The 26,727-nt window shown below is 42.8% G+C and overlaps 1 protein-coding gene across 2 annotated transcripts in view; it reads left to right on the forward strand.

Annotated features, from left to right (window-relative positions):
* ARHGEF4 (Rho guanine nucleotide exchange factor 4) overlaps positions 1–26,727 on the forward strand; it is a 124,090-nt gene that overhangs the window by 19,520 nt on the left and 77,843 nt on the right. The window contains exon 1 of one of the 2 annotated variants that reach the window (XM_068201374.1): positions 84–417. The exons of the other annotated variant lie outside the window; for it this stretch is intronic. Coding sequence (XP_068057475.1) covers positions 231–417 — 187 coding nt within the window. The 5' untranslated portion in view covers positions 84–230. Of the gene's footprint in view, positions 1–83; positions 418–26,727 lie in introns of those variants that run through there. 2 annotated transcript variants of the gene reach the window in all.

Consider the following 26,727-nt stretch of genomic DNA (forward strand, 5'->3'; position numbering starts at 1 on the left):
AGCTGCTGGAAGCTGCGGCTGAGAGCAGCGGAGCTGCCACAGAGGGAGCCTCCTTAGCGGACCCCTATGATGTCAGGATGCATCGAGGCGAGCGGAGAGGAGGCTCGGGATCCAGCCCAGTGCTCAGCCGGCGCTGCCCGGTCCCGCTGCCCTGCGAGAGCTGCGCAGAGCGCTGCCCGATTCCTCCCGCAGCCCCGCAGAGCCCCCGGCTCCCCTGCTCACCCGCCTGCATGAGGACCCAGCAGTGCCCCAGTGAGTCCAGCGGGGCACACAGTGCCGAGAACTGCAGCAGCAGCGGCAGCTCCGGGCTCTCACCGGGCTCGGATTCAGACAGCAGCGGGGTGGTGTGTGGTGGTGGTGGCATGAGAGGAGTCCTGTCCAGGTACTGGAGCTTGGAGAGTCTGCACTCTGCCACAGGTAAGGGGCTTTTTTTTTTTTTTTAATTCTGCTCTGTGATATTGCACTGACCTTGAGAAATCAAACCAAACCTTCTGGAAAAAGTATATCATTTGGAAAGGCAGTATCTTAGTCTGGAGAGATAGCCAAAGCATTCAGTGTTTGCTAGCTATACCCTCTGCAGACTTAAACCTAAACCAAAACAACACAGACCCTTAATGCACTTCTTAAGTCAGGAGGGAAGAAATAGGTTTTTAATGGCTTTGGAAACTGTGTGTAGGCTTCTACCTGATTAAAGCTGCCCTTGCCTATTGGAACATTTCTCATTTCAGCTTAATCATATAGAGCTGAATGTTAGAGTTGATATTTCTCTGTGTAAATTCCAGTGGCGAGAGTATCACTGCCTCTAGAAAATGCCCAGGCGAGTGCTGTGCAGCAGATGAGAGGTAGGTAGGGTTGCACTGCTGTGCACTGAAGGAGGGAAAGGCAGTTCCCTGAGCCAGCTGTTCGAGTTCAGTTTTTGCTTTCCCGTCCATTATTTCATGTCTTTCTGAACCAGAGATTTTGGAGGCGTGTTCATGTAGCCTGGACCTGTCTGGATTTGGCATTCTGGTTTTTAGTTACTGATGTGCCTGGTTAGGGTTTGAATGTTTGAACTGCAAGCATAGTAAAGAAGCTTCCTCATTCCCAACTGATCCTAGCAAAGGATCCTGACAATGATGTTAATGGCCAATGGCTGCTGAGCTGCTCAGCTGTTGCTGTTTAGACAGATTTTTAATAGAGCTGCAGTAAATTAGTTCCTCTCTTAGATAAATTCAGACAAGTGCCTTCAAGGCCACCAGTGACTGCCATTTCCTTAGTAAGAATACCCAGTGCTACCAGCTAGAATCAAGGCTTGGGAAGAATTCAGGGTGCAGTTCTGTGTAATCTGCTTTAGTCGTGTGCACTTTTAATTATTGAAAGGTTTTATCATTCTGTCTGCTACTGTAGATTCGGAGCGGTTTAATAAAATCTCCATTGCAGCTCTGGAGTCTCTGCTAAGTGTGAGTAACTGCATAAGCATACAGGGAAGGGTTACAGCAGGGTGGTCAGTCTCCCTGACTTTCCACCCTGCACACCACACCTTCTGGGTGGCCAGAAGCACTAACCAGAACATCTTGAGAGTCCAGGGACAGGAGGAAAAGCTGAGGGTGAGATCAAGCCATTGGTGCTCCGTTCTGGGGAAAGACCTGGGCTGCAAGTACAAGATGATGTGCTTTAGCATAGTAGCATTTGCTGGCTGTTTTCTCTTGTAACTGGGAGTGCAAGTTAACCCCAGCATGCTCTGACATTGGCATGAAGTAGGTCTGGCACAGGGTTGTTCTGCAAACTCCTGCTCAGAGTTGTGTGGGGTTGCAGCAGTGGCTGCATCCCCTCGGTGTCACAGGGTTTGCTGTCAGCTGCCCTTCCTGGAAGCATTCTTGGGCTTAATCAGGTCACTTGAAACAAATGGTGTACAGTGATACAAAAGAAGTGAGGTTGATAGCAAAGGCAGGCTGTGAAATTAAGTCTGTTTTTCTAAATGCTCTTTCATTTCCACAATAGTCTTGCTCCCAAGGCTGTGAGGCATGGTGTAATTTTGTGGATGCTACGTGCATTTAGCAGGAAATACAGAGATGTGAAGAAATGGAACAGAAAATGGTATGGAGACAGACTGAGGACAGGGAAAAAACAAATTAAGTTTCATAATTACAGTATTGATATATAAATACAATAATAAAAGCAGATCACCTCATTTCAGACTCCTTGCTGCCTCTGTGGTAGATGTCTTCTCATGTGCAAAAGATTTCTGAGCAGTTTATCTCTAACTACTAACACAATTGAGGTCAGAATTAGGATTAAACTTTGTGAGAAATGGATCACTAGGAGGAATTTATTTTGTTTTACTTCTTCTCTGTTAGAATTCTTCTTTGGCTGAAACTTAGGAAGTTGTGGCAGAACTGCTCCTCTCCACCAATGTCAATTGCCTGTCTGAGGAGCGAGGCAGGATTTCTTTAACACTTGTGCTAAATAACATTTTTGAATGGTAAAATTTAATACACTGTTTAAACCAACCAAAAAATCCCAGACAGCAAACCTAAGAAAAAAACCCAGCAGGAGCAATAGCAGCTGGCAATGCATGAGAGAAGCAGTAACTAAAATGTGTGGCAATGTCCTCTCCTCAGAGGAGCAGGGTGCCTCCAGCATCTTTCTGTGTGATACATCAAGGAGTTGGGGGGGAAAAAAGAGTACAGACTGTATGGAAACACTCTGAAGTTGCATTAAAAAAGGTCTGAGGGATGAGCCAGTCCCTTTCCCTGTTTGAAAGGGATTCTGCATTTCCTTAATGCTGCATAGGTGGACTTGGCAGGGAGGGTTTTGCTTTTTTCCCCCGTGTGTGCATCACCTTATAGCAATCTTTATACTGTTGCTGTCTAAGACTTCAGGGAAGATTAGAAATAAGCCAGATTTAAATGACTGAAATGTGGAGGTGAAAAGAAGGTGGGAGGTATGGAATGCATCCATTGGAGTTTTTCTTTTAGATAATTTAGATTCCAAGTGAAAACACAGAGATGTATGTGTGTTTATGTATGCATATGTTTGACAGCGTGTGATTTCAGAAATACAAATTGATATCCCCTGTGTAGAAAAGAGTCTTCTGAGGTTCACAGGAGCAAAAACTGTCTTTGGTTCATTATCTTCCTCTGCAGTCAGTAATGAAATATTCAGTTCCTTTTGGTTTGGGGCTGACCTTGTAATGTATTGATCAAGAGGGGAAGCTAAATGTGACAGTTGAAAGAGAAAAGACCTGTTGTTACAGCATCAACTTTTTGCAAATGCTACTTGAAATACAACTATGCAAAAAAAAAACCCCATGGTTCAGGCTTGTAGGAAGTGAAAAAAAAAAAATCTGTTTTTTAATATCAGTGGTATTTCTGGTCTGAATGTCAGTAAACACTACCTTACATGAGAAGACCCTTCTCCCTGAAGTGATATAAAAACGTGAAAATAAGGAATGCTTTACTCTTCTACCAGGCTCTCCATTTGAGGATGCCAGAGGACTTTGCAAGCATCAGTAACCCTCACAGAGGGCCCAAAAGACTTTCAAAGCATGATTTAGGATAGATAAAAAAGGTATAGTTTGATACTTGGACAGTATCCTTGCTATTTTTAAATACTTATGAGTAGTGTCCAAGTGTTTGGCTGGTGCAGGTCTCCTGTGAGAAAAGGACTGGGAGCTGGTGTGTCTCAGCAATTCTGAAAATCAGGCTGTAAGTATCTCAGCTGGCCAAAACCCCATAAGGCATCCAGATTAAAAGTCAGTTGTGACAGTGCTCCAGCAAGTGATTCAGTGGCACTCAGGGTGCTCTAACCCTGGTTTCCTAGGCAGGACTTTGTACCTCAGGGCTGCCTGTATCCCATTCATCACTGCTGTACAACTCCACAAGTTTTTCCTTTAGGATGTTTCCAGATTCAAGCCTGTGAGCAGCTCTCTTTGCCTTTCCAGCTCCTTTGTTGCAGGTCCAATCCCAACCTCATTAACACTTCTGTTTATTCTTTTTCTTGTCCAAGTTGGGAAGGACTGGAAGAGCAAAGAAAGGTAGGGACAAAGGGGGAATCACAACCTGGAGGACTAGTGGTTGCCATAGTTTCCCTGGGACCCTCTGTGTACTTGTGCATATGTAGCAATTTAATTGTACAGGCTCCACTTCAGTGCGCCTCTGCACAGATTTGTGGCTCCTAATATGCAGATATACTCATCTACTGCCCTTGGGAATATGGCCTTTAAACAAACAAGAAAACATGAAGCATGGGTATGGAGGTTTTTTTCCTTCATTCACAGCTTAAAAAGAAAATTGTGGTTTTTTTAGGAAGGTTTTTTTCCAAGTCGTTCATTTCATTGTTGTGGCTGATGAGAGAGCCAGTAATAGAGCTGTGGCGAATGCTTTGCGTCTTTCTTGTTTGGCAAGAGATTTTCTTTTGAGCCTTTTCTTCCCGTAGCCCTGTCTTTTTGGTACTGATGTCTTCAGCTGTATTCATGGCCTGCAGTGCCTAATTCCACTGATCCTTCTTTCTCTAGGGTCACTCAGCAAGAGTTAGAGGTCACACAAGGGGAGATTGATTTAAGGTTCAAATTGCTTCAGAATGCATCCAAAGGAGAGTAGGGAGGAAAAAATTGTGTGCCTCAGAGCATCCAGTGTAGCATCTCAAGGTTGTGTTGCACCCTTACCTTGGCAAATTCTGAGCTAGGATATTTCAGCTGGATTCATTGCTTGCACTCTAACATGTCCCAGGTGTTCCCTCATATATCCCGTGTCACCTGCCAAAATAACTTCCACTCATCTTCTGAACAAATAACCAATGGATTTAAGACAAACAAACAATAATCCATGCTAAATTAACTTGGATTTTTCTCTCTGTATAGATTAATCTGTAGTGGTGACTGGTATGGTAAGGTTAAACCTAAGGGCGATCTTGAACTTTTGAGGAAGAATGACAAGGTGAACATCTCTTGGTTGAGCTAGTGAGCTGCCCTAAAGCTTAAGTAAATATTTCTTAGTTGAAAATGCATCTTCCAAATAGTGTTGAGTGCTGCTGAACTGTGACTTGGCATCACATTCAAATAGTGAGAGCATCTATATTTGTAACTGGTTGAGTTCATTCCAGTAAAGGGAATCTCAGTCAATGCTAAATGTGTGTAAACTTGGCCACCTAACACAGTGCACTTACAGAAATGGCTTTTTTTTCAGTGAAAAGTATCCTCTAGCATCATGCTTTTCCATTAAAAGGAATAAAAATAGTGTTAATATAGGTAGGAAGTCTAATCATGTTTCTGTACCCGTGCTTGCAGCAGAACCAGATTTTGTAAGTTCATCTACTTTGGAGTTCTAATTACATGTTAATGTATTGGGGATGGTTCTAGTTGATTTTTCCTTGAGTTTTTTTTAATGTTGTTTCAAAAGGAGTAAATGCTTATTCTCATGTCCCTGTGAGGCACAGATTAGCACCTGTGACTATCAGAAATAAACATTCCCATCTTTGCTGATGCTGTGTTTGCAGCAGGGAAAGATAAATCTTTAGAACACTGCCTGTGATACTTCCCCAGGTGTCACAGGTACACCATCTTAATTCTTTGCCTTCTCTTCCATCAAAACAACTCCCATGAAGAACATTTAGACTGTGATCACTATTCCCTTTGCTGAGGAATGTGACAGCTTCTAAGGCTGTATTTTCTCAAAGATTCAGTTACCTTTAGAGTAGTCTTTCAGACCAGTACTTCTCTGGGATATATCCCAGCGTCAATTGCTGTTATTTTTCTGCATGGACGTGAAACAGCTTTAAGCCCCCTGATTTCAATTCTGCCAGCCTCACAGCTCTTGCAGCAGGAAACTAGCATGGTCCAAGAGAGTAAAGGAAAGGGGAATTAGGTGGTGCCATGAAGCTTACCTGACCCTTCCTTTCTTCTCTACTTTTAGGCAAACACCCAAAGGCTGGCGGAAACTTGACCATACCTTTTCATTTGCATCATCTGGGTCTAGTTCATGTAGGTAAAAAAAGCAGTAAAATTAGATTAGAGTGTGTGCTGGCAAATAGTGTCTGTGCCCAGTGGTCACAGAGAATGTGTACTTGCTGCCTACACAAGATGCAGCTTTGCCATGGCTGCTTAGCAGTTAGTTAGGAACAACAATGTAAGAAACAATCCTGCCTCTCCTTTGCCATTGGGATGTAGCCTTTAAATTACTAAGCTTGTCTGTAACTAAGCTTATTCCCTACTAAGGTCTTGTTCTCCAATTCTTCTGGATCATGAGAAGTGTCTTTGAAGGATTAGAAAAATATAGCCCTCTTCTGAGTGTCAGTAATTATCTGCTGAGGCTTCTAATTTAATTAGAATCCTGTCTCATCTCACAATCCTTTTGTGGCCCGATGTTTGCGAAACCAACTAACTAGTTCGGTGATTTGCTTAAAAGTGCCAGGGACAAGCTGAGTGTGCTGGACTGCACAGGACATTGGACTGAGCAGCCCAAAGTCTCAAGATGAGCTGGATACTGAGTGCCTTCAGTGGCTATGCCATTCTGAAAAAGCTGCTCCTACAAGTGGTGTGTCTGCACATGAAAGCGAGACAGTAGCCTGGGTGTAAGCTGATAGGAACATGGCTTGCCCCTGGTTAGCTGTCTTGGATTACATTGTGTGAACATCCAAGTGTTGGCAGCTCTTACTACAAATGTCCCTCGGGGTGTATTTACCTAAACAGGTAGAGAGCTTTGCTGCTGTTATTCTCAATCCCTGCTAGAGATTCCCTGGACTATGATGTTGGCTCAGAAGAGCTCAAATAAACATTTTTTTTTTCCTTTTTGCCATGGAGTACAGAGTAATTGCTTTGCTGAAGTAATTGAGCCATTTCCAGGTTATGCTGTATCCCAGGGAGTGCTTATGGATGCTCTAATGCATCACCTCATGTGCAGCTGATTCCTGCATTCTGTGCCTCCAGCAGGGTGAAGGCTGGCAAGTGGTCGTAGAATAGGAGGGAAATCAAGTGCTAAAGGCAGATGAATACACAATTGTCTCGAATATCCTCCTTGAATATACTCTGTTGAATTATATTTTATCTCATGTTTAAGTGAAAGTGTGTGTGTATATATACGAACATGCACAAATATAAATGTATGCATATACACACAAGGTTATTAATTAGTTAAGTTTAGAACGTTCTTCAGTGAGGTTTCTCAAAAACAAGCATTTCTAGGTGTGGGCTCTACAATTTTTTGTCTACAAATGGCTAAGGTTTCTTTCAGTACCCTTCTTAAAGGATTTAATAAATACCTAAGTAATAATTTGAAATCCATTTCAAGTGCACTGTTAAGGTATATGGTACCATCCTCTTGCTTTGGATGGTAAATGATATGTAAGTATTTATAAAATAACTTGAAAAAGAAGTTTTTGTGTCAGGAACATAAGGTAAATGCAGAACATAATTTTTTAAAAATAATTATTTTCTTTAAAATAATCATTATAATGGCGTTGGAATGCTTCGTGTTGAGAATAAAGGGAGATAAGACTAATGATGTTTTCAAAACAGTTGGCAGAGATTTATTTCTATGTGGGAGTGAAATTGCAAGAGTTTCCCTTTTGGCTAATGGAAATAGCGCTTGAATTATGCAATTTATTTTTTTTTTTAATTGAAGTGTCCCTAAAAATGCAGAAAAAAGGCAGTAAGCTAGGAGATTCAGTGTTAACACAAAATGATCTGTTGGAACGGGTAGGATTAAGCTACTCTGCTTTCCCTTGGCCAATGGAACCTTTCCAGGCCAGGTGTGAAAAGCGCTCAGCTCTTTATGAAGCATGATCACTGCTGGGGTGTATATGCAAAGAGACAGACTTGGCATTTGGAAACTGCAGCTCATGGAGTGTTCTAAGAGGCAAAGGAACACCACAAACAGGGCCTGTGCACCTACTGGCTACAGTTCCCTGTTCTTGGAGCTGTCATTAACATTATTCTTCTCCCTATAATGTTATTTTAGTCCCTATTGCAAGGATCTTTACAAGTGTCAAGGCACATATGAATTCAAAGGAGGAGAAGCTGTCTACATAATTACTGAATCTAAACAAACCCAACCTGAACTATTTGGGAACTAAAGGCTCAGCTGTAGCAGGAAGGTGCAGCAGGCAGTGAAAATCAGTCTCCCCTGCTGAACCCAAGGGCTGCTGGAGCTGCTCCTGTGCTGTGACTTCCTCTGCTGGCTCTCAGGGTGATACCTTGGGTTTTAAATGTTTCTGTTCTGTTTTGGTGTGCAGCTTTTAGCTTTATATTAAGTGTTACTAGGATCTTTACACAGGGTGTGAAGACAAAACAATCCTATTCTAGCTGGACACTCAAGGACAATCTCTCAAACTTCAGGTCCAAAGCATGAACAACATGGAAAGAGGAGGGCAGGCAAGCAAGCAAGGAGGATGAAACTTCATCATTTGAAGCTATTTATTGGACAGTTAACGCCTATATGCAAATGGACTAAAACCTATAATAATTTGGGATCTCATAACCAAACCCTCTTTTGCTCCCACCTTGGAGCCATCCGGGCAGAGCCACGACTGTGGCTCCAGTCCTGCCAGGGTGTGGCCTTTGAAAGCTCTTCAATAAATCTGCATTTTGTTCCTCTGAACTCCTCTAGCCTCTGCTCCAGCACCTTAAGGCATCAAGTGGAGTGACCACACTCTGTGACACTGTTTCTGGTCTGGGACACAGCGCAGCTCTGGAGAATCACACGAGCCAGCAGCCTTGTGTGCTCAAGTGGCCAGGTCAGAGTTTGTCTGAAAAATAACACTCCTGCAGTGTTCAGAGGCGAGCTGGGTCCCAGCTAGGGGGTGACTGCAGGGGGCTGCAGGCAGGTGAACGATCCCAGAGTGAGGCACTGTGCTGTTCCCAGCCCTAGAGCAGACAAGCTGCTCGTGAGGCTCCTGTACAGATCCTGTTGTGTGCCTGTGATGAAACTGTCGCAGTTTCTGACAATCCAGAGTGACCTGGATTAGAGAATATCAGTCTGGATGCTGGAGCTTTTGTCTGAAGCACTGGGTTGGCTCAGCTCCTGCTGACTCTCTCAGGGCCCTCTCCCTGAGCAGAGCTGCGTGTCAGCTCGAGGTCACTGACAGTACATCCTGCTCAGGGCAAAAACCTACTTTGCATGCCTGAAAAATGCTTTGACAATAAACCTTTTAAGAGAGTTTATTATGAAAACACAGCATTACTAATACTAATACCCCCCAAAACAGTGGATTTGGATCAATTTGAAATGTGGCATTCTTATCAGCCTTAAAAGCCGGAATAAATTAAAAAATGCAGAACCCATCTTTACTGAAACTTGTTGATTGGATATGTCATATCTCTTTGGAGAGCACAAAATAATTTAATTTGGGCTATTTTTGGTCCCAGTTCTGAGCTTCACCACAACCTCTATGCTGTCATAAATCTAGGGCCTGGCAGTCCTATTTCATGCTGTCTTACTGTCAGTTCTCTGCACAGGCTGAATTCTGGGGGTTGGTCAAGTTTTCTTCTGTGAATCTGTAGTCACAGCTGGTGGCGTAATGCTCACCTCTGTTTCTGGCTCACTTGAGAGCATACACTGCATAGCTGGGACTTCTGCTTGGCCCCCAAATGCCACTTGACCATCATCTTTGAGCCACTGGAGGAAATCTCCACAGTAATAGTATGTAGGACAGCTTATGCATCTTTTAGGCAGCCACTTGTGATTGTTTAATCCAGATAACTCCTCTGATCTGGAGAATTTAGCTTTCAGAAGAAAAAAAAAAAGTACCTCCAAGGGTAAGACAAAGAAATGTCACGGTGTTTCAAGCCTGTGACTTGACACTTGAACAGAACTATTTAAAAATACACTGAATTAATTATGGCCAGGTCATTAGTCTTGATTAATCTGAATCATTCTTGATGTCTCTGAAATCACAAATGTAGATGAGTGTGAGCACTGCTGCGTCCAAGTCCTGAAAGGCTGCTTGGCCAAATACATGCGGTTTTTTCTGAATAAAGGTGGGCACCTGCAGCCTGGTATTCAGTCTCCCTCTCAGGTGCTGCCTTTCTTTCTTTCAGTTTTCATTTTTGAAAAAGGCACCTTGATTGCAAAGACTTTTCCAGTTCTAATAAGAAAAAACAGAGGATGATTTATGATTTTTTGGGGAATATAAGGAAGAGGAGAACCATTCTGCCCACTTCTCAGAGGACCAGGCACCCATTCTTCTGCTTTACCCTTCTTTCGAGCTGTTCACTGACTTGCAGTGGCACCAGTGCTTTAACTTTACAGCTGACTGTGACCCAATTCCTTCATCATACTAAGCAAAGAAGGGGCAGTTCAGCAATTCCTGAGTGCTCAGAGGAAGATGAGTCTTGGCTAGGTGCAGACTGGAAGCAGATTAGAGCAGGAGTAACTTCCTTCTCTTCCTTCCCAAACTTATGACAAATGTTTTTAATGGTACCTTTTCTTATGTGGTTTGCTGTTCTGGCTGGAGCATTGATCCTTTACCTTCTCTGATCAGGCAGCAGGGAGGATGGAAGTTTCCCACTGCATGACTCTACTTTGCAAGGAAGCTGAATTGCATGATTGACACTGATTTTCTTTAATCTTAATGTTTGAATTTCCAGAGTTCAAACTCTGGAGAGCTGAAGCATAATCTGTCGTTGGCTACTCCTGAAAATTTTACCTGCTGTAGAAGTTCCTAGTTTTGCTTGAGGGCTTCTAAACAGCCTGAATCTCAGAATGCTTTAGGCACCTCTGGAGACTGTCTAGTCCTACTCCAATGCTCTAATCAGGGTCACCTGCATGAGCAGTCAAGTTTGAATATCTCCAGGAATAGAGACTCTGCAAGCTCTTTCAGGCTGTGGCTACCCTTAGTGTAAAAAAAAGGTTATATTGGAATAGAATTTACTGTAATTTGATTTATATCTATTTCTTGTCTTTTTATTGGCCACCAGATGCACATTGTTCAGGTCTCCCTGAGCCTTCTCTTCCCCAGGCTGAAGAGCCCAAGCTCTCTCAGCCTCTCTGTGTATGTCAGGTGCTCCAGTGCCTTAAACACACCTGACCTTTAGCTGGACCTACTCCAGGAACATCCATGTATTCCTTGCAGTCTCCTTTGCACTGGAGTACTGGCTGAGTTTAATGTGGTGTGTTTTCTGGACTCCTAACCACCTTAATGATCAACTGGTATCACATCTGAAGCTTTATCTGTCAAGTGCTTTCTTTGGCAAGGCAGGTAGGGAAATAAAATTTTCTGAAAACACAGAGCAGAAGCAAATTCCTGCCTTAATCCTGAGGGTTTGCTGACTTTTGGATCATTACAGGATTCACAAGGTGCTTCCTATTGATCGGGTGAGCACATAGCTGGAGAGGAAGCTTTGAGAAGCCAAGACAGGTCAGAGTTGCTTGATTGCAGTAGATATTGTAGCTGATGGGTCATTAGTGACATGTGCCTGTACAGACAGTGTTTGGTGCCTAAATCTCTGAAACAGCGTTTAATTCTTTTAGGGTATGAATTTCATGGTGTGAGATATTTTGTATGTCTGTGGTGGGGTTTTATGGCCTCTTGCTGCATGTTTCTGCACTTGCAGTGCTTGCCAGTGGGACGTGGGGTGTGAGCATCTGATCAGTGCTGCTTTTGTTTTTCTGAAAGTAATGTCAGATACCAGCTGGACCATGGCCTCAGGGATGTGTCAGGCCAGACTTTGGCACACATGTGGGAGGGATCTGGTTGTACAAATAGTTTATGCAAAGGTGGAGCCTTGTCTGAAGGATCCTTAGAAAGCACTGAGGCTGTGTGCTCTTCTATCAAGCCTTGTATGTGGTTTCTGCACTGTGTACAGACTCATTCATTCTCACTATAGCACTCCAAAGGTAACAAGTCATAGCACAGCAGGGACCTGCCATATTGGGCACGAGAGCCTACAGTTTTGTGCTGCAATACTCTAATTATTAATCCCAGAAATCTGTGAGAGGCCATTCTGCTTGTTAGAATGAGCCCTTGTGAGTAAATTCCCTGGATAATCTCATTTAAACACAACATCCCTTGCTTGTGAATATCTTTTCTCACTGCTCAGTCTGTTGTGCTCAAAGGGTTTTGATCTAACAATTTTCTTGGTCAATTTAAAGCATTGCCATTAAAACAGGGCTTTCTCCTGGAAACACTGATCTCAACTACTTTCTTCTTGACAAAGCACCTGAGGTAGTAAGACTTTGGGAGCTCCTTGACACAGACTCTGGAAGTAGACAGGAATGCTGTGAGGAAAGGGGTTTTGGCAGTCACTCACTCTGTGTGCTCTCTGTGGCAGGCAGGCACATTACCTACATTCCTGCTCTGTTCTCTTCTCCTGTAAAACCTAAATACAAGGGGGTTGTGTGGGTTGCTAAGTGCTGTCTGTAAGATAATCAAAAGGCAAACAGAGCTGGGCCATAGACCAAAACATTGCTTCAAGTACCTTACAAGGGCCACAGAAAGAGTTTGAACTCTGCTGCAGGTTGGAATTTCCTGCTCCCTACATAGCTCTAATTCAGGATCTCGGAGCCCTGTGCTGGATGTGTTTTAGTGTGTCTTTCACTAATTCACTATTTAAAATGGATTGATGTTAAAATCCTGGGCAGTTCACATAAGAACTGTGTTGTTCTATATCATCACTGTGCTGGAATGATGCTACAGTGCAGCAAGAAGAGCAAGGTTTTGTCTTGTAACATGGACTTTGTCCCAGGCCAGGCTGGATGGGGTCCTGGGCAGCCTGACCTAACTGGTGGCATCCCTGCCTATGGCAGGAGGTTGAAGCTAGGGGAGCTTTAGGGTCCTTTCCATCCCAACCCATTCTGTGATGATTCTGTGGTAAGGCAGCAGCTGACACAGGGACCTCAGGTCACGTTCTGCACCCTGATGGGGTTTCTGCAGTGAGTGAAGCTGCTTGCAGTGCTCTACAGGACTCCTCCCTGCTGTAAGAACCTCACTTGGCTAGGAGAAGAAAAATGCCAGTGAAACTTTCTGAAGTGACTCAAGAAGTTGTCTTTCTTTCTTTATGGCAGTATTCTATCTTTAAAGCAGGGCTGGTGAAATAAAATGAGCATATGAACCTCAGCTCTGTAAAAATGAGGGTGGGAAACAAAATTTAAACATTTCTTCATCAGCAGATAATGCTGAAGAACAGCTCAGCTGTTTGGCTCTGTGTTGGAGAACTTAGGGTGAAGCCAGGCAGCTGGTTCCCTGCCTTCTGCAGCAGGAGAGAGCACGGGGGGCAGAAATGAGATTGAGGGAGCACTGCTATTCCAAATGGTCCCTGTTTATTCTTGACTGAGTGTTTACCCACAGCCATCAGGAAGGAATTGGGTTTAAATGCAGTGCAGCAGAACACTCTCTAGTCAGGTGTCTCTTCCTTCTCTCTTTGTTGAATTCAAATGTCTATATTTGGCACATCCTAGGCTGTTGTCATGGAAATGGTTGTATTGCCACATCCACGGCAGAGCAGCTTTGTTCTGCGCTGAAGGATCAGGACGATGGGTGAGAAAGGAAGAGGCCTCTTCTCAACACTCGCATACATAATATTTGTTCTTCAGCTTCTTCACTCCAGTTGGAAGGCACAGAGCTGTTGAATGAGTTGTTCTGAGCTAATATTGAAATATTGTGTAGGACAATACCCAATGGTTGGACATAGAGCATTACTGAACATCACAAAAGATAGGATCCCCAGCTCCAATAGCTGCCTCCTATACAGTTGTGTGCTACTGATTAGCACCAGTGCAAAGCAGTAACATTTCTGCCCAGTCCTTTTTACCCTGTATTTGTAGTTCGTGGGAGATCTTGTGTGTACCTGCTATTTTGAAAATGGTAGGAAAGAAGACACCCATTTGAACATTGTAGCTGGAAATGTCAGGGACTGCAGCCAGATATTTCCCACTTATCACAGGGAAAAGAAGAGTATTTGAAGAGTTAATGAAGATGAACTTAAACAGAAGAAGTGAGTAATATTGGCAGATTTCACTCCTTGAGTCTTTTCTGCTGCTGCCAGGCCACCTGCATTTTCCCCAAGATAGGTCCTCTGCCATGAGAAGGGGAAAGAATAGAAGAAAGAATGTTGGATCTGTTTGCCTCAGATCAGAGTGTTTTCACAGCCTGTTGCTTCAGGGAGCTTCTCAGCTTCATGCCAAGAAGAGTCAGAAGATAAGGAACTTCAGAGCAGCGAGGGAAGCCACATCTTGCATCTCGGAACTGAGCTCTGCAGGGTTCTTTCCTCTAGTGCCTGGATCTGTGGGAGGAGTTCCTCCCCCTCCTGTGCATCTTGAACGTGGTAGGAGATTATTTCAAGGCCTTTCAGACATTTGGTGGGTTTTATTTCTCTGTTAAACGTGCACATAGAGGCTGGTACGTGCTTAGTTGGAAGCCGTGCTGTTTCTAATGCAGTCTCTGTATCCAGCATGACCCAAAAATTCCCCCAGTCTGACTGCAGAGGAGGAAGGTCTTCTCTGGTTGCATTGACAAAAAGCTGCACTTCTCACAATGGCCTGGACAGGTGAGATGGAGTGCAACTACAGGGAGCTCCTGTCCCTGCACTGTAGCAGCATGGGGTTAGATGGTGGCTGCTGCTACCTCTATCTTATTGCCCAATAAGCCTTTCCTGTGGAAAGGCCACTTGGGTGAGCGTTCAGGCAAGGCAGTCAAGTCCACACACACACCTCACTCACCACGGTGGGCTCAGCCATGAGAGGCAGAAGGGCTTTATATGGTCAGTTCCAGCAAGGTTTATTTCAGCAGGCTGAAGAGAAACCAGGGACCAAAGATGGGACCGTGTGCTGGGCACCAGGTTAAGGAGGGCAGGGCACAGGGTTGGCACAAAGGGCAGGGCAAAGGGCACTACCCTACAGGGAAGACAGAGCTGGCCACCAGAGATACGACAAACAATGAGGGAACAGGGAAAGGAGAAACCAGGGGAAGTTGGGACGTCTGGGGAAGGGAACAGGAGTGGTTCATGGTGTTGTGAAAGACTCCGTGGGGAAGTCCTTTCTGTCTGCCCAGGTGGGGAAAACTCTATGGTAAATTCTTCCAAGACAAGGCCTGGGGATTTCGCTGAGGGGGAAGGATTTCACAGCAGAGGAGGAAAGTCTTCTCTTGTTGCATTGACAAAAAGCTGCACTTCTCACAATGGCCTGGACGGATGAGACAGAGTGCAAGTACAGGGAGATCCTGTCCCTGCACCACAACTGAACCATGTACCTGTAGGAAGGCACAGCAGGACTTGCCCAGAATCCACTACTTTTAGGAGCTTTGACGGATTTAATCTTTTGAGATTTCAGGAATGTTTATTCATTTACAAACTTCCCAGATACATGATTTGGTCATATACAACAGTAAGGGTCATAAATGTATTTGTAATTAGTGCTTCCCAAACTCCAAGCTTTCTAATTATCCATTGCACATTTAAATTTTAAAAATGCAGGTAAGCAAAACAAAAATGGTTGATTTTCTTTATTTAAGGTTTGATGCAAACATCTGTTTCCTGGTGTTTTTATTTTGTATATATAAGAAGTGAACCAGATGGGAAGGATTTTAATTTTCTGTAGAAATTTGCAATGTTAAGAACATCATCTTAGAATTTTATCTCCTTATATCTGTGCCAGCTGTTCTGCCTGGGAAAGCTGCTGCTCCCTTCATGTTTCTGTGGCCCTAGCACAAACTGGTCACCCTGTTAATACTGGCACATTAGAATTACAGAACCTGTACCATTGCTGGTGTTCAAAGCAGAAGCATCAGCAGCAGTAATTGGTAACTTACTGTTTATCTCCGATAAAGCCAAATACTGAAAAATATTCCCTAAACTTGGCTTTTAATTGTGGCAAGTGAAAAGAAAGATGGTCGAGATTTATTATTAGATGCCATGATCTAATTGTTATTAGATGACATTATTTATGATTAGATACCACTTGTTAGATAAAGTGCATCCTAATTTCTTCTCCTTCCCAGGAAGGAAGTTCTCTTGAAGAGTGATAGCGTATCTGTATTGCTGCTCTGGGCACAGTGGGTGAAAGCCTTGGATGGCTTTTGTCTGCAGGATGTGGTTATGGTTGAATAATGGAACAAACAAAATATGGAGTATAATTAGAACAAGTTCCCAGGTAGTTTTTCATGTTAGAAATTAGGGAAGACCTTAAGAAGAAATATTTTCCTTTAAAAGCCATTTTAACATACATTTTCTTGGAGCAAAGGGACATTTGCAGATAACCATAACCTGAGGTAATCTTTCCAGATCAAGGAACTTCAACCAGGGAAGAAGAGTTGGTTGCTTTCAGATCATCTCTCTGGTGAACTTTTTTTTTTTTTTTTTTTGTATCTCAGAGTGGCAATATAGAGAAAACAAAAGTGTTCTTTTTTGTTTGGGACCACCTCTGAGGCAAATGTCAAGCGACAGCATAGGAGAAAAGGTGAAGGAATCACTGGAAGCTTTGATATATATTCTGTTGAGCTGTACATTACCTTTGGTAAAAAAATGAAGGCAAGTTGGCAAGCTAACCTTTTTATAGAGATAACAAAGGTATAGAACTGCTGTCCTTATTTGGCTTCTTCCAGTGGAAGTAGAGAGAAATCTCTCCTGACACCATAGTGGAAAATTTGATATGGTGCAGAAGCAGAAAATGCCAAATGCAAAAATGTCATCATCCCTATTGTAGGATGCCAACCTGCCTAATACAGGAAGTCCAACTCTATTATTTTGCAGCATGACATGTTTGACGCACAAACTACTTTGTCCAGGCAAAACCAGCTCAGTTCCACATTGCAGCTCCCCAGTTCCAGTGTGCTCCCCTGGTACCAGGTGTATGCAGCTGGCAGGTGTTGGATGGCTGCAGCTGTGGTGGACATCCTGAGTTGTGCAGAAACATTTCCATCAGCCAGAATTTCAGGGTTGGGCAGCCTGTTCATGAGGAGCAATAGAAAGCTTTGTAATCAGATTCACATAAGCAATTAGTTCTGGTTAAAACAGGCAGATGTTTTACTGTCTTGTTTTGGTGTGACCTCCCTGTCCCCTGGCTTCTGAGCAATAAATTGACATATTCTGCAGTACCCACAGCTTGTGACATGACTGAGAGAATGGGATTTGGTGTCTGGTTGGTATTTCTGATTAAGAAGTTAAATGTGCAGATGATGGTAGCAAATGCTGAAGGTGTTGCTGTTTTCAGGTGGATGCTCTGCGTGTGTAAGAGTAACATGTCCTGGATCTTTGTCAGTGTCAATGTTCTCCCCTGCACTATCCAAATTCTACTCCTTCACCTGTACTCCCACCTTTTCTGCTTGCACAGCCACTCTCCAGTGAGTGGATTTGCAGGGGTGAACCCAGCTTCTTGAACACAATGATTTCTTCATCCTGCCACCAGCTTCAATCAGCTCTCTTCTCCTCCCAAACTTTCTTCATTATTGCTTTCCTATTCCTAAGCACCATTTCATGTGCTCCAAATTTAACCTGTCATTTTGGTTTGATTTTTTTAAGGTATGTGGGAAGAAATCCTCAAATTTTACTGGACTCCTGAAAGCTTTTGACATAGAGATGTATTCTCCCTGGTCTCCAGAAACCTCCACCTCTGTTGGAGACATCTTAAACTCTGTATAGGTCATCCTATAATAAACCTGTGGCTTGGCTGCAGGACTTGGGCTTGGGTCACCTTTCAGCAGTCTGCCACTGGCCTCTGCTCCACAAACAGCATGAGGTTGTACCCGCTGTGTCTTTGTAGTTGCTGCAGATTCAGGTTTAGCTGAACTGTCAATAAGGTAGAACTGAGGTTTGCTGGATGGAAATCAAACCCGTTGTCAGCACAAAGGTGTTGTGTGCTCAAAGCAGATCCAATCCTTGTGTTTTACAGCTTTCAGGATAACCTGCTCCTAGCTGACTTCAATTAGCTTCTGCTTTTCCAAAGGGAAACCTTAGAAGTGTCCCTGGAATTAAAATGCAGGCATTCCAGTGGGTCTTATTCTGCTTGTATTGCCATGAACTGAAATCACCTCCTGCAGGCAAGAACAGTGTGCAGGTGAGAAGATGTTATCTCAAGGAAAGTTTCCAAACCAGTTGCATAATATAAAGTGACATTGAAAATTAAAAGCTAATTTGACTTCAAAGTTAGCTCTGACTCACTAGACCTTGCTCTGCTCAACTCTTAAAACTGTCTAAAATAGTGATTTTCACATCAGGTGTCTCAGTTGCATTCCGAGAGCCTCATGCTTTGGAAGGGGGTTGTGTAATTAGCTCTTCTTATGACTCATTAAATCAGTTTTCCTCCTTCAGCTGCTGAATACAGTTGTTGATAAGTAGCAGTTGTGATACACACAACATAATCTGGGAGTGTCTCTTATCTGCACTCTCCTCTATATGCACTGTTACTTTCCATAAAACTATTCATGCTATCTTTGATATTCCACTTGGAATCCAATTCTAATGTCTTTGCCTTTATTTAGACTTATAACCACAGGAAGTAGACCCAGTTCAGCTGTTTGGTGTATGGATCTCCTGGCTTTCAAGGAAAAGCATTTGTAAATGGTGACTTGCTCTGTGAACAAGTAATTAGTGTGAGCTATCAGGAAGATAAATTAGCTGCATTTCAGTGCACAGAAATGAAGACTTTCTGTGGCATCAACAGGAAATACCGGTGGTTTACAGTGGGCAGCTTCTCAGTGTTATTTTAATGCAAATAGGCATGAGCTAATTGGTCAGGGATAGAGGGAGCTCCTAATTGGTATGTATAAAGAAGAAGCAAACATGCAGAAGAAAATTTCCAGTAGAACACTTTTCCACTAGGGAGGAAACTGCAGTGTTAGCTAGGCTATACCTGCAGCACAGTTTGGCTTGCTTCCAGTAAAGAATTTTGTAATACATAGATTTGATAGACAATCAGTATTTTTGCAGTTAATGCCAATTTACGACTTAAAATAATCTCACCTCTGCTGTGTGACAGCTGTTGCTTGTGAGACTGGGTCAGGTGAGGACAAACTAAGACAGGCAGGAGGTGTGTGTGACCCAGCAAGGGTTCTGTGACTAGTATGGGAATGTCTCTCCATCACTGGAGGTGTCTCTCCATCCTGTGCCCCAGGTTGAGTGGACATGCTCACTGCCAGGCTGGCAGAGCTGCCTCTATCCCTCCTACAGTCTTGCAGGCAGAGACATTTCACTTCTGGCAGTATTCATGCAGAAAGGAATTCAGGGAGTGGTGGGTATCCATTTCACACTTGACCAGGCAATAAATACAGAAGGCAGCACACAAAGCTGTAAGTTCCTGAGGGGGCCCGTGCTTAATTTATATTGATGCTATTTTCTGATGTCAGACAAAAACTATATCTCATGTCTAAAATGAAGCATCCACGTATGGGTTGAATAATTGGAGGTTTATTAGTGATAACAGGAGATTGATGCACTGGGAATTCAGTTCTGCCCATTTGTCTCATAGTCCTTTGCTGGACTTCCACATTTTGTGCATTCTCTCAGAAACAGAGTCTGTGAGATAGTGAAAAATATGGGGTTTGGTTATGGGAATTTTTTTTGTCTGAAAAGATAAGACGTTTAATGTGGTGTTTAATGTAATTGCTTCAAAATTGTCAATTAGCCCTTACAAATGATGGACTTAACTACTTATTAGCTTTTCATGTTGCCAGAGGAAGGACATAGTTCAGCCCCTGGGGAGATGGGCCGGTGGATGGATGTCTTAGGTGCACTTCAGCTAGATCACAAAGACTACCGCTTGCCATGGAAAACCCTCTGGCAGCTGGCTGCTTGTGAAGGCCTTGAGCTAGATAGCTTAGGGGCTTTAAGTAGAGTGAAGTTGGATGAATCTGGGCCCTAATCCCTGTTTACCTCAATGTTTTCATCTGTGGTTTGGCAGCTTTAGTTGCTGTGCATGCTAAGGCTGAGGTCTTGCTCATTAATACTGAAAGAGATTGAAGACTTATTTTCCATGCATGGTCTTCCACAGCTTCCAGCAATCTGGGGACTAAAAGAATTTTGGTGCTCTTGCTAGGGTGGTGGATCTCTGTGTTAGGTTCTATCTGTGCTGGGAGGAGGATCTGTCATTCTCACTGGCTGTATTGTATAAGATATATGTACATCTCCCACTTGGTTGGTGGGAGATGTAAACCCACCTGCAGATGTGTAACCTTTTCTGTGATGCTTGCCAGGAGCAGAAGTGGGGCTGTAACTGCTGAGGGGAGCCCATATTTGCAGTGAAATCTGTTCCATCTGTGACTGAGAGCATATGGAGTGCCTTGCCTTCTGTGTGTGCTCAATACATCAGACATCAGCACTTGGTTGTGTTCGTGCTCTTCTTTGTTTGACACCATGGGCTCAGCCCTGGGAGGAGAGAGAGACAGACAGGAGGACTGCAAAGGGCACTTGGCCAATTGAAATGGGCATCAGAACTTTCGTTGCAAATGGGGTCTTTTGTCTAAGCAAATCTTTGGTGCCTCTTTTTATAGATGCCAGCTGAACTCTTGAATAATTCTGTGCAGTTCTGCATTCAGGGGAATAGGAATGTTTAATGATAATGACTCTTACCTGAGGAACTGAATTTAGAGCATCTCTAAAATCTTAGCTTGATGCCTAATATGGAATGCAGAAAAGGGCTGTAGTTCCTGAGCCCAGAGCAGAGATGAAAGAAGTTGGAAGCATTAGTCTCCTAAGCCTGTGTGACAGCTTTTTCTATTTTATTAATGTCTACTTTAGAAACAAAGATGTACTTGCTCAGTTTGCTCATTTTCTGAGACTAATTTATGTTCTGAGTTCAGCCATACTATTTTCCTTAATGCTATGGAATTTGGTTGTATTAACAATGAAAGAAAAATCCAGAGGCTTGATCTAGACAGAGGCATAATTTATGGAAGGAGGAAGCCCTGAGAGACATCTTACCATGCCAGTTTTCAGTAGTAGAAGTGAGCTACTCAGCTCTTTTGTCCAGATGTCATGGTAGGCAGACCTCCAGAACTCTGGCTGCAACAGTTGCAGAAAACAGTTAATCACTCTGGCACCTGGCAAGCAAATTTACTACTTGACTGAAAAATAGGGAGCATGGGAATCTTGATGCAAAGTATAATGAGGAAGAAATAACTACAATGAAGTAAAAATTAATCAGCTAACTCAAATCTGAATTAAATTAATGTTTTTGAGCAAATACTACATTGTTCAAACATTTCAGGAAGTGTAATATAAATAAAAGGCTCTTACTTTGAGGAAATTTCATTACTGCATAAAAAATCCATGTAGCCCAAGGTGACAAATACCACTTCTGTTTTCCCCACTTTTTTGAAGAAACTGTTTGCTATGAAAGCACTTTATTTTTCATTACATGTTGTTGTACTGTGACCTAAGAAGAGTTAAGGGCACAAGAACATGAGAAGTTCTGGACCCAGTTTGTACATCACAGAGGGAGTTACTTTAAATTTAGAAATTGGACAAGCTGTGTAAACTACTTCTGCATTTTTGGTTTGGGTTCTTTGGTAGGTTTGCTTGGATTGCACAAAAATAATTCCAAGTTCTGTCCTGCTCCCATCTGTTCTTGGCTCTGGTCAGCTTCACAGGGAGCAGAGAAATGTACAGTTAGATTCTGTTTGTGCAGAACACATCACCACAGAAAGCTTCAGGTTGGTTCTTAACTCAAATGCCTTTAAAAAAAAGACAAGATTCTCATGTTTGTATTTTACCCATGAGCCTGAAACACCTCTCAGTGCCATGTTTCAGGATAAAGGACAGTTTTTACCTTCTCTGCGTCAGTGATCACCAAATTGTTATTCCTGACAAGGTTGGATAACTGGAAGAAGAAAGCACTGCACTCAGTTTTAAGTTAAAACACTGATCAGCTGATTGTGTTTTACAATACAGAGTATAATTTATATATCCAGGCATTGTAACATTACCACTGACCAAAATTAACAGTAATCTGGCCTGAATAAAGATTGGGAGAATTCGGTGCTTGTAAATGTGGTTTTACAGCAGGGTTACAAAACATGATTAAACAAAGATAACTTCCAGTGTTTGAGGTGGCAGTGAAGGTTTGGAATACGATCATCTGCTGAAAACATTAGTGGATTTCTTCATGTGTAATATGAATTAATCTGCAGCATCTCCCCGTCCCATGACAGCATTAGGTCTGTAAAATTAACCAGGAGAATATTATCTGCTAATTAAAACAGATCAGACCTTTCTTACTGGAAGGGCTGCAAGGATGCAGCTCTCAGAGGCAGAACAGGAGCGGGTGTTTTTGTTCCTGTGAGCGCTGCAGGTCACAGCTGGGCCTGGTACCATTTATGGAACAGTCAGTTGGGTCAGTTGTTCAGGTGGATAAGGAAGCTTTATTTAGCCATTTATGTGGAGTCTGCTCACTGTCAGCCCTACCCTCAGGAACAAGTGTCCACATCAAGATAAACACAAAAGAGGGGTTCTTCTTGTCAGACTCTAGAGGACATTTTTCAATTCTTCCCAAGAGGTTCCTTCCTAAATAGGACTAAAGAGCTTCAAGCTCCTGTAGACAGCTCAGATGGCTTCTGCTTTTGCTCCACCTGCTCTCAAAATAGATGATGAACACTTTAAAGGATTTGGCAGCCTATCAGTGTTTCTCAAGTGCTCACTTCCCATTGAAGCTGAAGGTGCTGTGTGGGGACATGCTCGTACTAACCTTGAATTGAAGTGATCACAGCAGGAACATGAACTAACTCACTTTACTTCTTTGTGTTCTGTGTGAATTCCCTGTGCCTATGGCTAGGCAGCAGCCTGATGACTCTGTTTCCTGTCTTATCTTTTATCTTTTCATCCAGATTCACCCTCTTTTCAATTTTAAGTATTTGGCTTTGATTTCTGAAAGAGAAAGAAAGGCCTCTCTGATGAAAGAGGTGGGCATGACCATCCTTTTAAGAGAGGAGAGAAAGAAAAAATGAAGTATTGTGTAGCGTGAGTGAGCATTTGCTGAACAACATATGATTGTCAGTGGCACCAGGTATTCATGGTTTTATTGTGAAGCAGAATGAAATTCCCAGTGGTCACAGTTCAGAGCAACAGAAGCCCTGATAGGAATGTGGTTTTTTTTTCTGAGAATTTTTCTACGTGAATAAATTCATTTGCATAATGGAGTGAGGAATACCTCTTTTTTTAAACTGACCTCTTTTTGGCTTCTCAGCTTCTTTCACTGCCTGCTAGCCAGAGACAAGTCCTATCAGAAATTCCCACAGTTCTTTGCCCCTTTTATTCTCCAGCCACCTAGAAATCACTTGCTATTTATGGATTAGTGCTGGGAAGAAGTTATCTGGGGAACTTGAGAGTAAGGGGGTGCATTTGAAACTTGCCTCTGGATCATGCTGCATACATGTGTATTGTCCAAAACTACCAAAATCTGTTCTTATGTCCTGGGTAATGTGCAGACAGCAAGAAACAGTGTTGGCAAATACAGTATAAATAAAATATAATCAGATTTATGGCAATTCTACTATAATCCTGGAGTGAAATCATAATTTGTATTTTAACATCTGTAGGTATACTAGAATGTGTGTTTGAGGAAGAAAACAACCAGCCATTTTAAACTGGATTCTGATCCCTGCACTAATTCCTCAAGCTTTCAAGAATCATACCTGTTCTCTTTAAATGACGAGGGAGAAGATTATAGAACTTTGTTGTGATCACTCTTCTGCTGTTGGTGTCATGTCCCCCATTGTGTTGGTGTTTCCCCTGGCCCTGATCTTTTGGTGAGGCACAGAAACAGATAAGCAGCATATGGTGTTTGAGACCATATCTTATTTTCTGAACATTCAATCAATGTTTCGTTTTCTTGTTTTATTCTTTTTTTCCCCTCCAGAAATCCTATTAGTTGATCATGTTTGAATCCATTTGGCAAGACCAGTTCCTCAGCACATTTCAGATGTGCCAAAGAAAAACACATTGTCTCATCAGTCTTTGCTTAGTACCAATCTTTAATCTAGTGAGCAACCCTTTACTACACAGCATTTTCCATGAGATGGTAATTTACCTCTTCAGTCACTTATTACTTCTTTTTTTTTTCCATGGAATGTATGCTTTGGCTCTTACCTTTGACAGTTTCAATCTGCAGTGTTGTTTTGTAGCCAGAAGGTTTTCATCCTCTGCTGGGTGACTGGTGGTTCTTGCTGAGTTTAGTGAGAGAAGTGCTTTAGAAACCAAGTTCACCTCTGTGTTCCAAACCCAGGCACTGTCCGTGCCTCCTGAACTGGTCAGCAAGTCCAGTCCAAACTCATGGTGCTGCTTAGCATGTTTTCCTTGGGACTCACCAGATGAGGTAGCTCTGTAAGGCTCACAATCACATTTATAGTGAGGATTTGTGGTATTTTTGTTACTCTGGAAATTACACATGGAATGTAGGTCATGATTTCGCAGAGAAAAAAAATGGGTTAAAAGTCTTGCTGAAGCAGTGAGGGTCCCCTGGTGCTGTAGGTGTGCAGAAGTGATCTATCCTGTACATGCCTGTCATGGGATCTGCAGCTTTCATGCACACAAAGTGTGAGGAAATGGGGGTTTATAATGGGAAGCCCTGACCCTGTGCTGTCCATACCCAACACACTTGATGGCCTTAGGGGAAGTCTGTGATGCACAAGGAATGTGGGTTTGCTGCCAAGTGCTGTAAAATGCAGAGATGACAGCTCTGTTCCACAGAACACAGTCTAGGAAGATGCAGATGCATCTTTCACATGATGCTGGTGTCCTCCTTTTGGGGAGAAAGACAACACAGACTAGGAAATCCACTGCTAAAGGTGGCTGAAGGGTTTTATTGTCTTAAATATAAGCTTGTATCTTGCCTTAAAAAAAAAAAAGGCAAGTGTGGAATGTTTGTATAGTTTTCTGGTGGTTTGTTTCTGCCCTGGTGACTGAGGCTTTCTGCTACATGGAATTATTGACTGTAACTTATCAAAAATCAATTAACGTGACGTGTGAATTCCATAACTCCCATCCCTTAGTTATGAGCACTCTTACTTTTTTTTTTACTTGTAAGTACATGGGCTTCTCACCACAGATTGAGTTAAATAGGTTAGGCTGTTAATCACTGAAGTGATTTTGAGTTGGAATAATTTGAATCAGTTTCCCAGACAGACTGCTTCATCACCAAGTCTTGAACAAAAATCCATTAATACCATAGGCTCTGGTAAAGCAAGGACAATGTCCTTCCTTGCCACTTCATTCTTAGTAAAAAAAAAAAAAAAAAAAAGAGTTTGATGCATAGAATAGTTGTTAGTGGCAAATAGAATAGGGAGAGGGGTCTCACAAAACACTGAGATTTCGGGTGGCTGTTACAAGCTGGTCAAACCAGTGCCGTCTTTGAGCTGAAACAGAGTTCTGGGAAACACTGAGGCTAAAATCACTGCTTTTTCTTGGAAGAAAAGTTACTGGGGAATAACTTTCAGGTCTGCCCAGACATTTGTGAGCTTTGGGTTCTGGATTTTGTAGTGACTCTGGAAGCAGCACATAGAGTTTTCCAGAGGGCTTATTCTGCAAAACCAAGCTTGGGTCTGGTATCCATCTTTTAACAAGTCCTTCTAGTGGTGGAAGCACTTCTGCTGACAGTTGTCATGAATGGAATGAGTTATTCTATGGGAGGCTGGATGCTGAGCAGACAGATTTAGGGCTGCTTTTGGGACAGTGTGGTTGTGTGTGCTTGGGTACCCTTCTCTCCATCCCCAGCACAGTTGCCTGAACCAGTACCTCGAGTGTTTTTCCTGCACACATCACTAAAAACACAGTTCCAGAAGCTGACTGCACATCCCTTGTTTGCCTGTCAGATGCTAAAGGGAATTTGTGGAATATGAGCTTCCTCTGGGACAGACCTTCAGGCTGAGCATGCTAATTAGTACTGCAGAAAAGGGAAGTCTGAGGGAAGCTGCTCAGAAGGAGACTTTTGAACTAGGCTGGCTTTGTGTTTTGATTCTCTGGAAAAGAACAGCTTTTCCATTTTATAATACTGTTAGCAGGGAGAAGTCATGCTTGTGCAAATGGCTGCTGTGACTGTTGGCAATGCTGTCTCTGCTCTATTTCAAACAAATCCAAGTTTTTGAAAGTGGTATCTGACCCTCTGCAGCATGTTAATAAGACTGATGGTGGGAATGGAAAATGTTCTGTTGTCTATACAGGCTAAAAGATAGTTTCACTTCAGTCCTTTCCTTTCTTTGCACTAAACAACACCTCAGCTTCACTAGCTGATTTCCACACACTGGCCATGAATCTGTCATTTCTGTGCTGACCTAACAGCAAAAAATTGGGTTTGGGCTGTCTTAGAGGTTAAAAATTAATTTAAACACTCTCAAGTGAGTATTTGTGTGGCTGCTTTCTCACACTTTTGCCTGCATGACAGCAACAGACTGCTTCAGTAACTGGAGAAATGCTGTGCTTTATGAGACTGAAATGCTCTTGCAGGTTGATCTCTTTTGCCAGGTGGGGTGTGTGTGTTTGAGTAACTGGCAATTAGAAGTTCTGCATCAGTGTCTGTGCTGGCTTCATGGCAAATCTCAGCGTCTCTTCAGCAGTACAGAATCCAGAGTCTTTGCAAGGCTGTACACAGCTCATGGGGTGGGGGACAGAAGTACCCCTCTTCTGTTTCAGAATAGCTCTGTGCTGATTGGTTTGGTTTAGGGAACTGACAAGTCTCCTGACATAAATCTGAAAACTTGTTAAGAGCCTTTCAGCTCAACTTGAGCACCTTTTATCTTGAAATAGAAAGAAGAAGAAAAAAAAGAAAGAATGTATTAAAACAAGAAACAGTGTCAAACTCTATAAGAAAACGTTTTACCTAATGAAAACAACTATAA

Source organism: Anomalospiza imberbis, chromosome 10 (genome assembly GCF_031753505.1).
Source record: "Anomalospiza imberbis isolate Cuckoo-Finch-1a 21T00152 chromosome 10, ASM3175350v1, whole genome shotgun sequence".
Lineage (NCBI taxonomy): Eukaryota > Metazoa > Chordata > Aves > Passeriformes > Viduidae > Anomalospiza > Anomalospiza imberbis.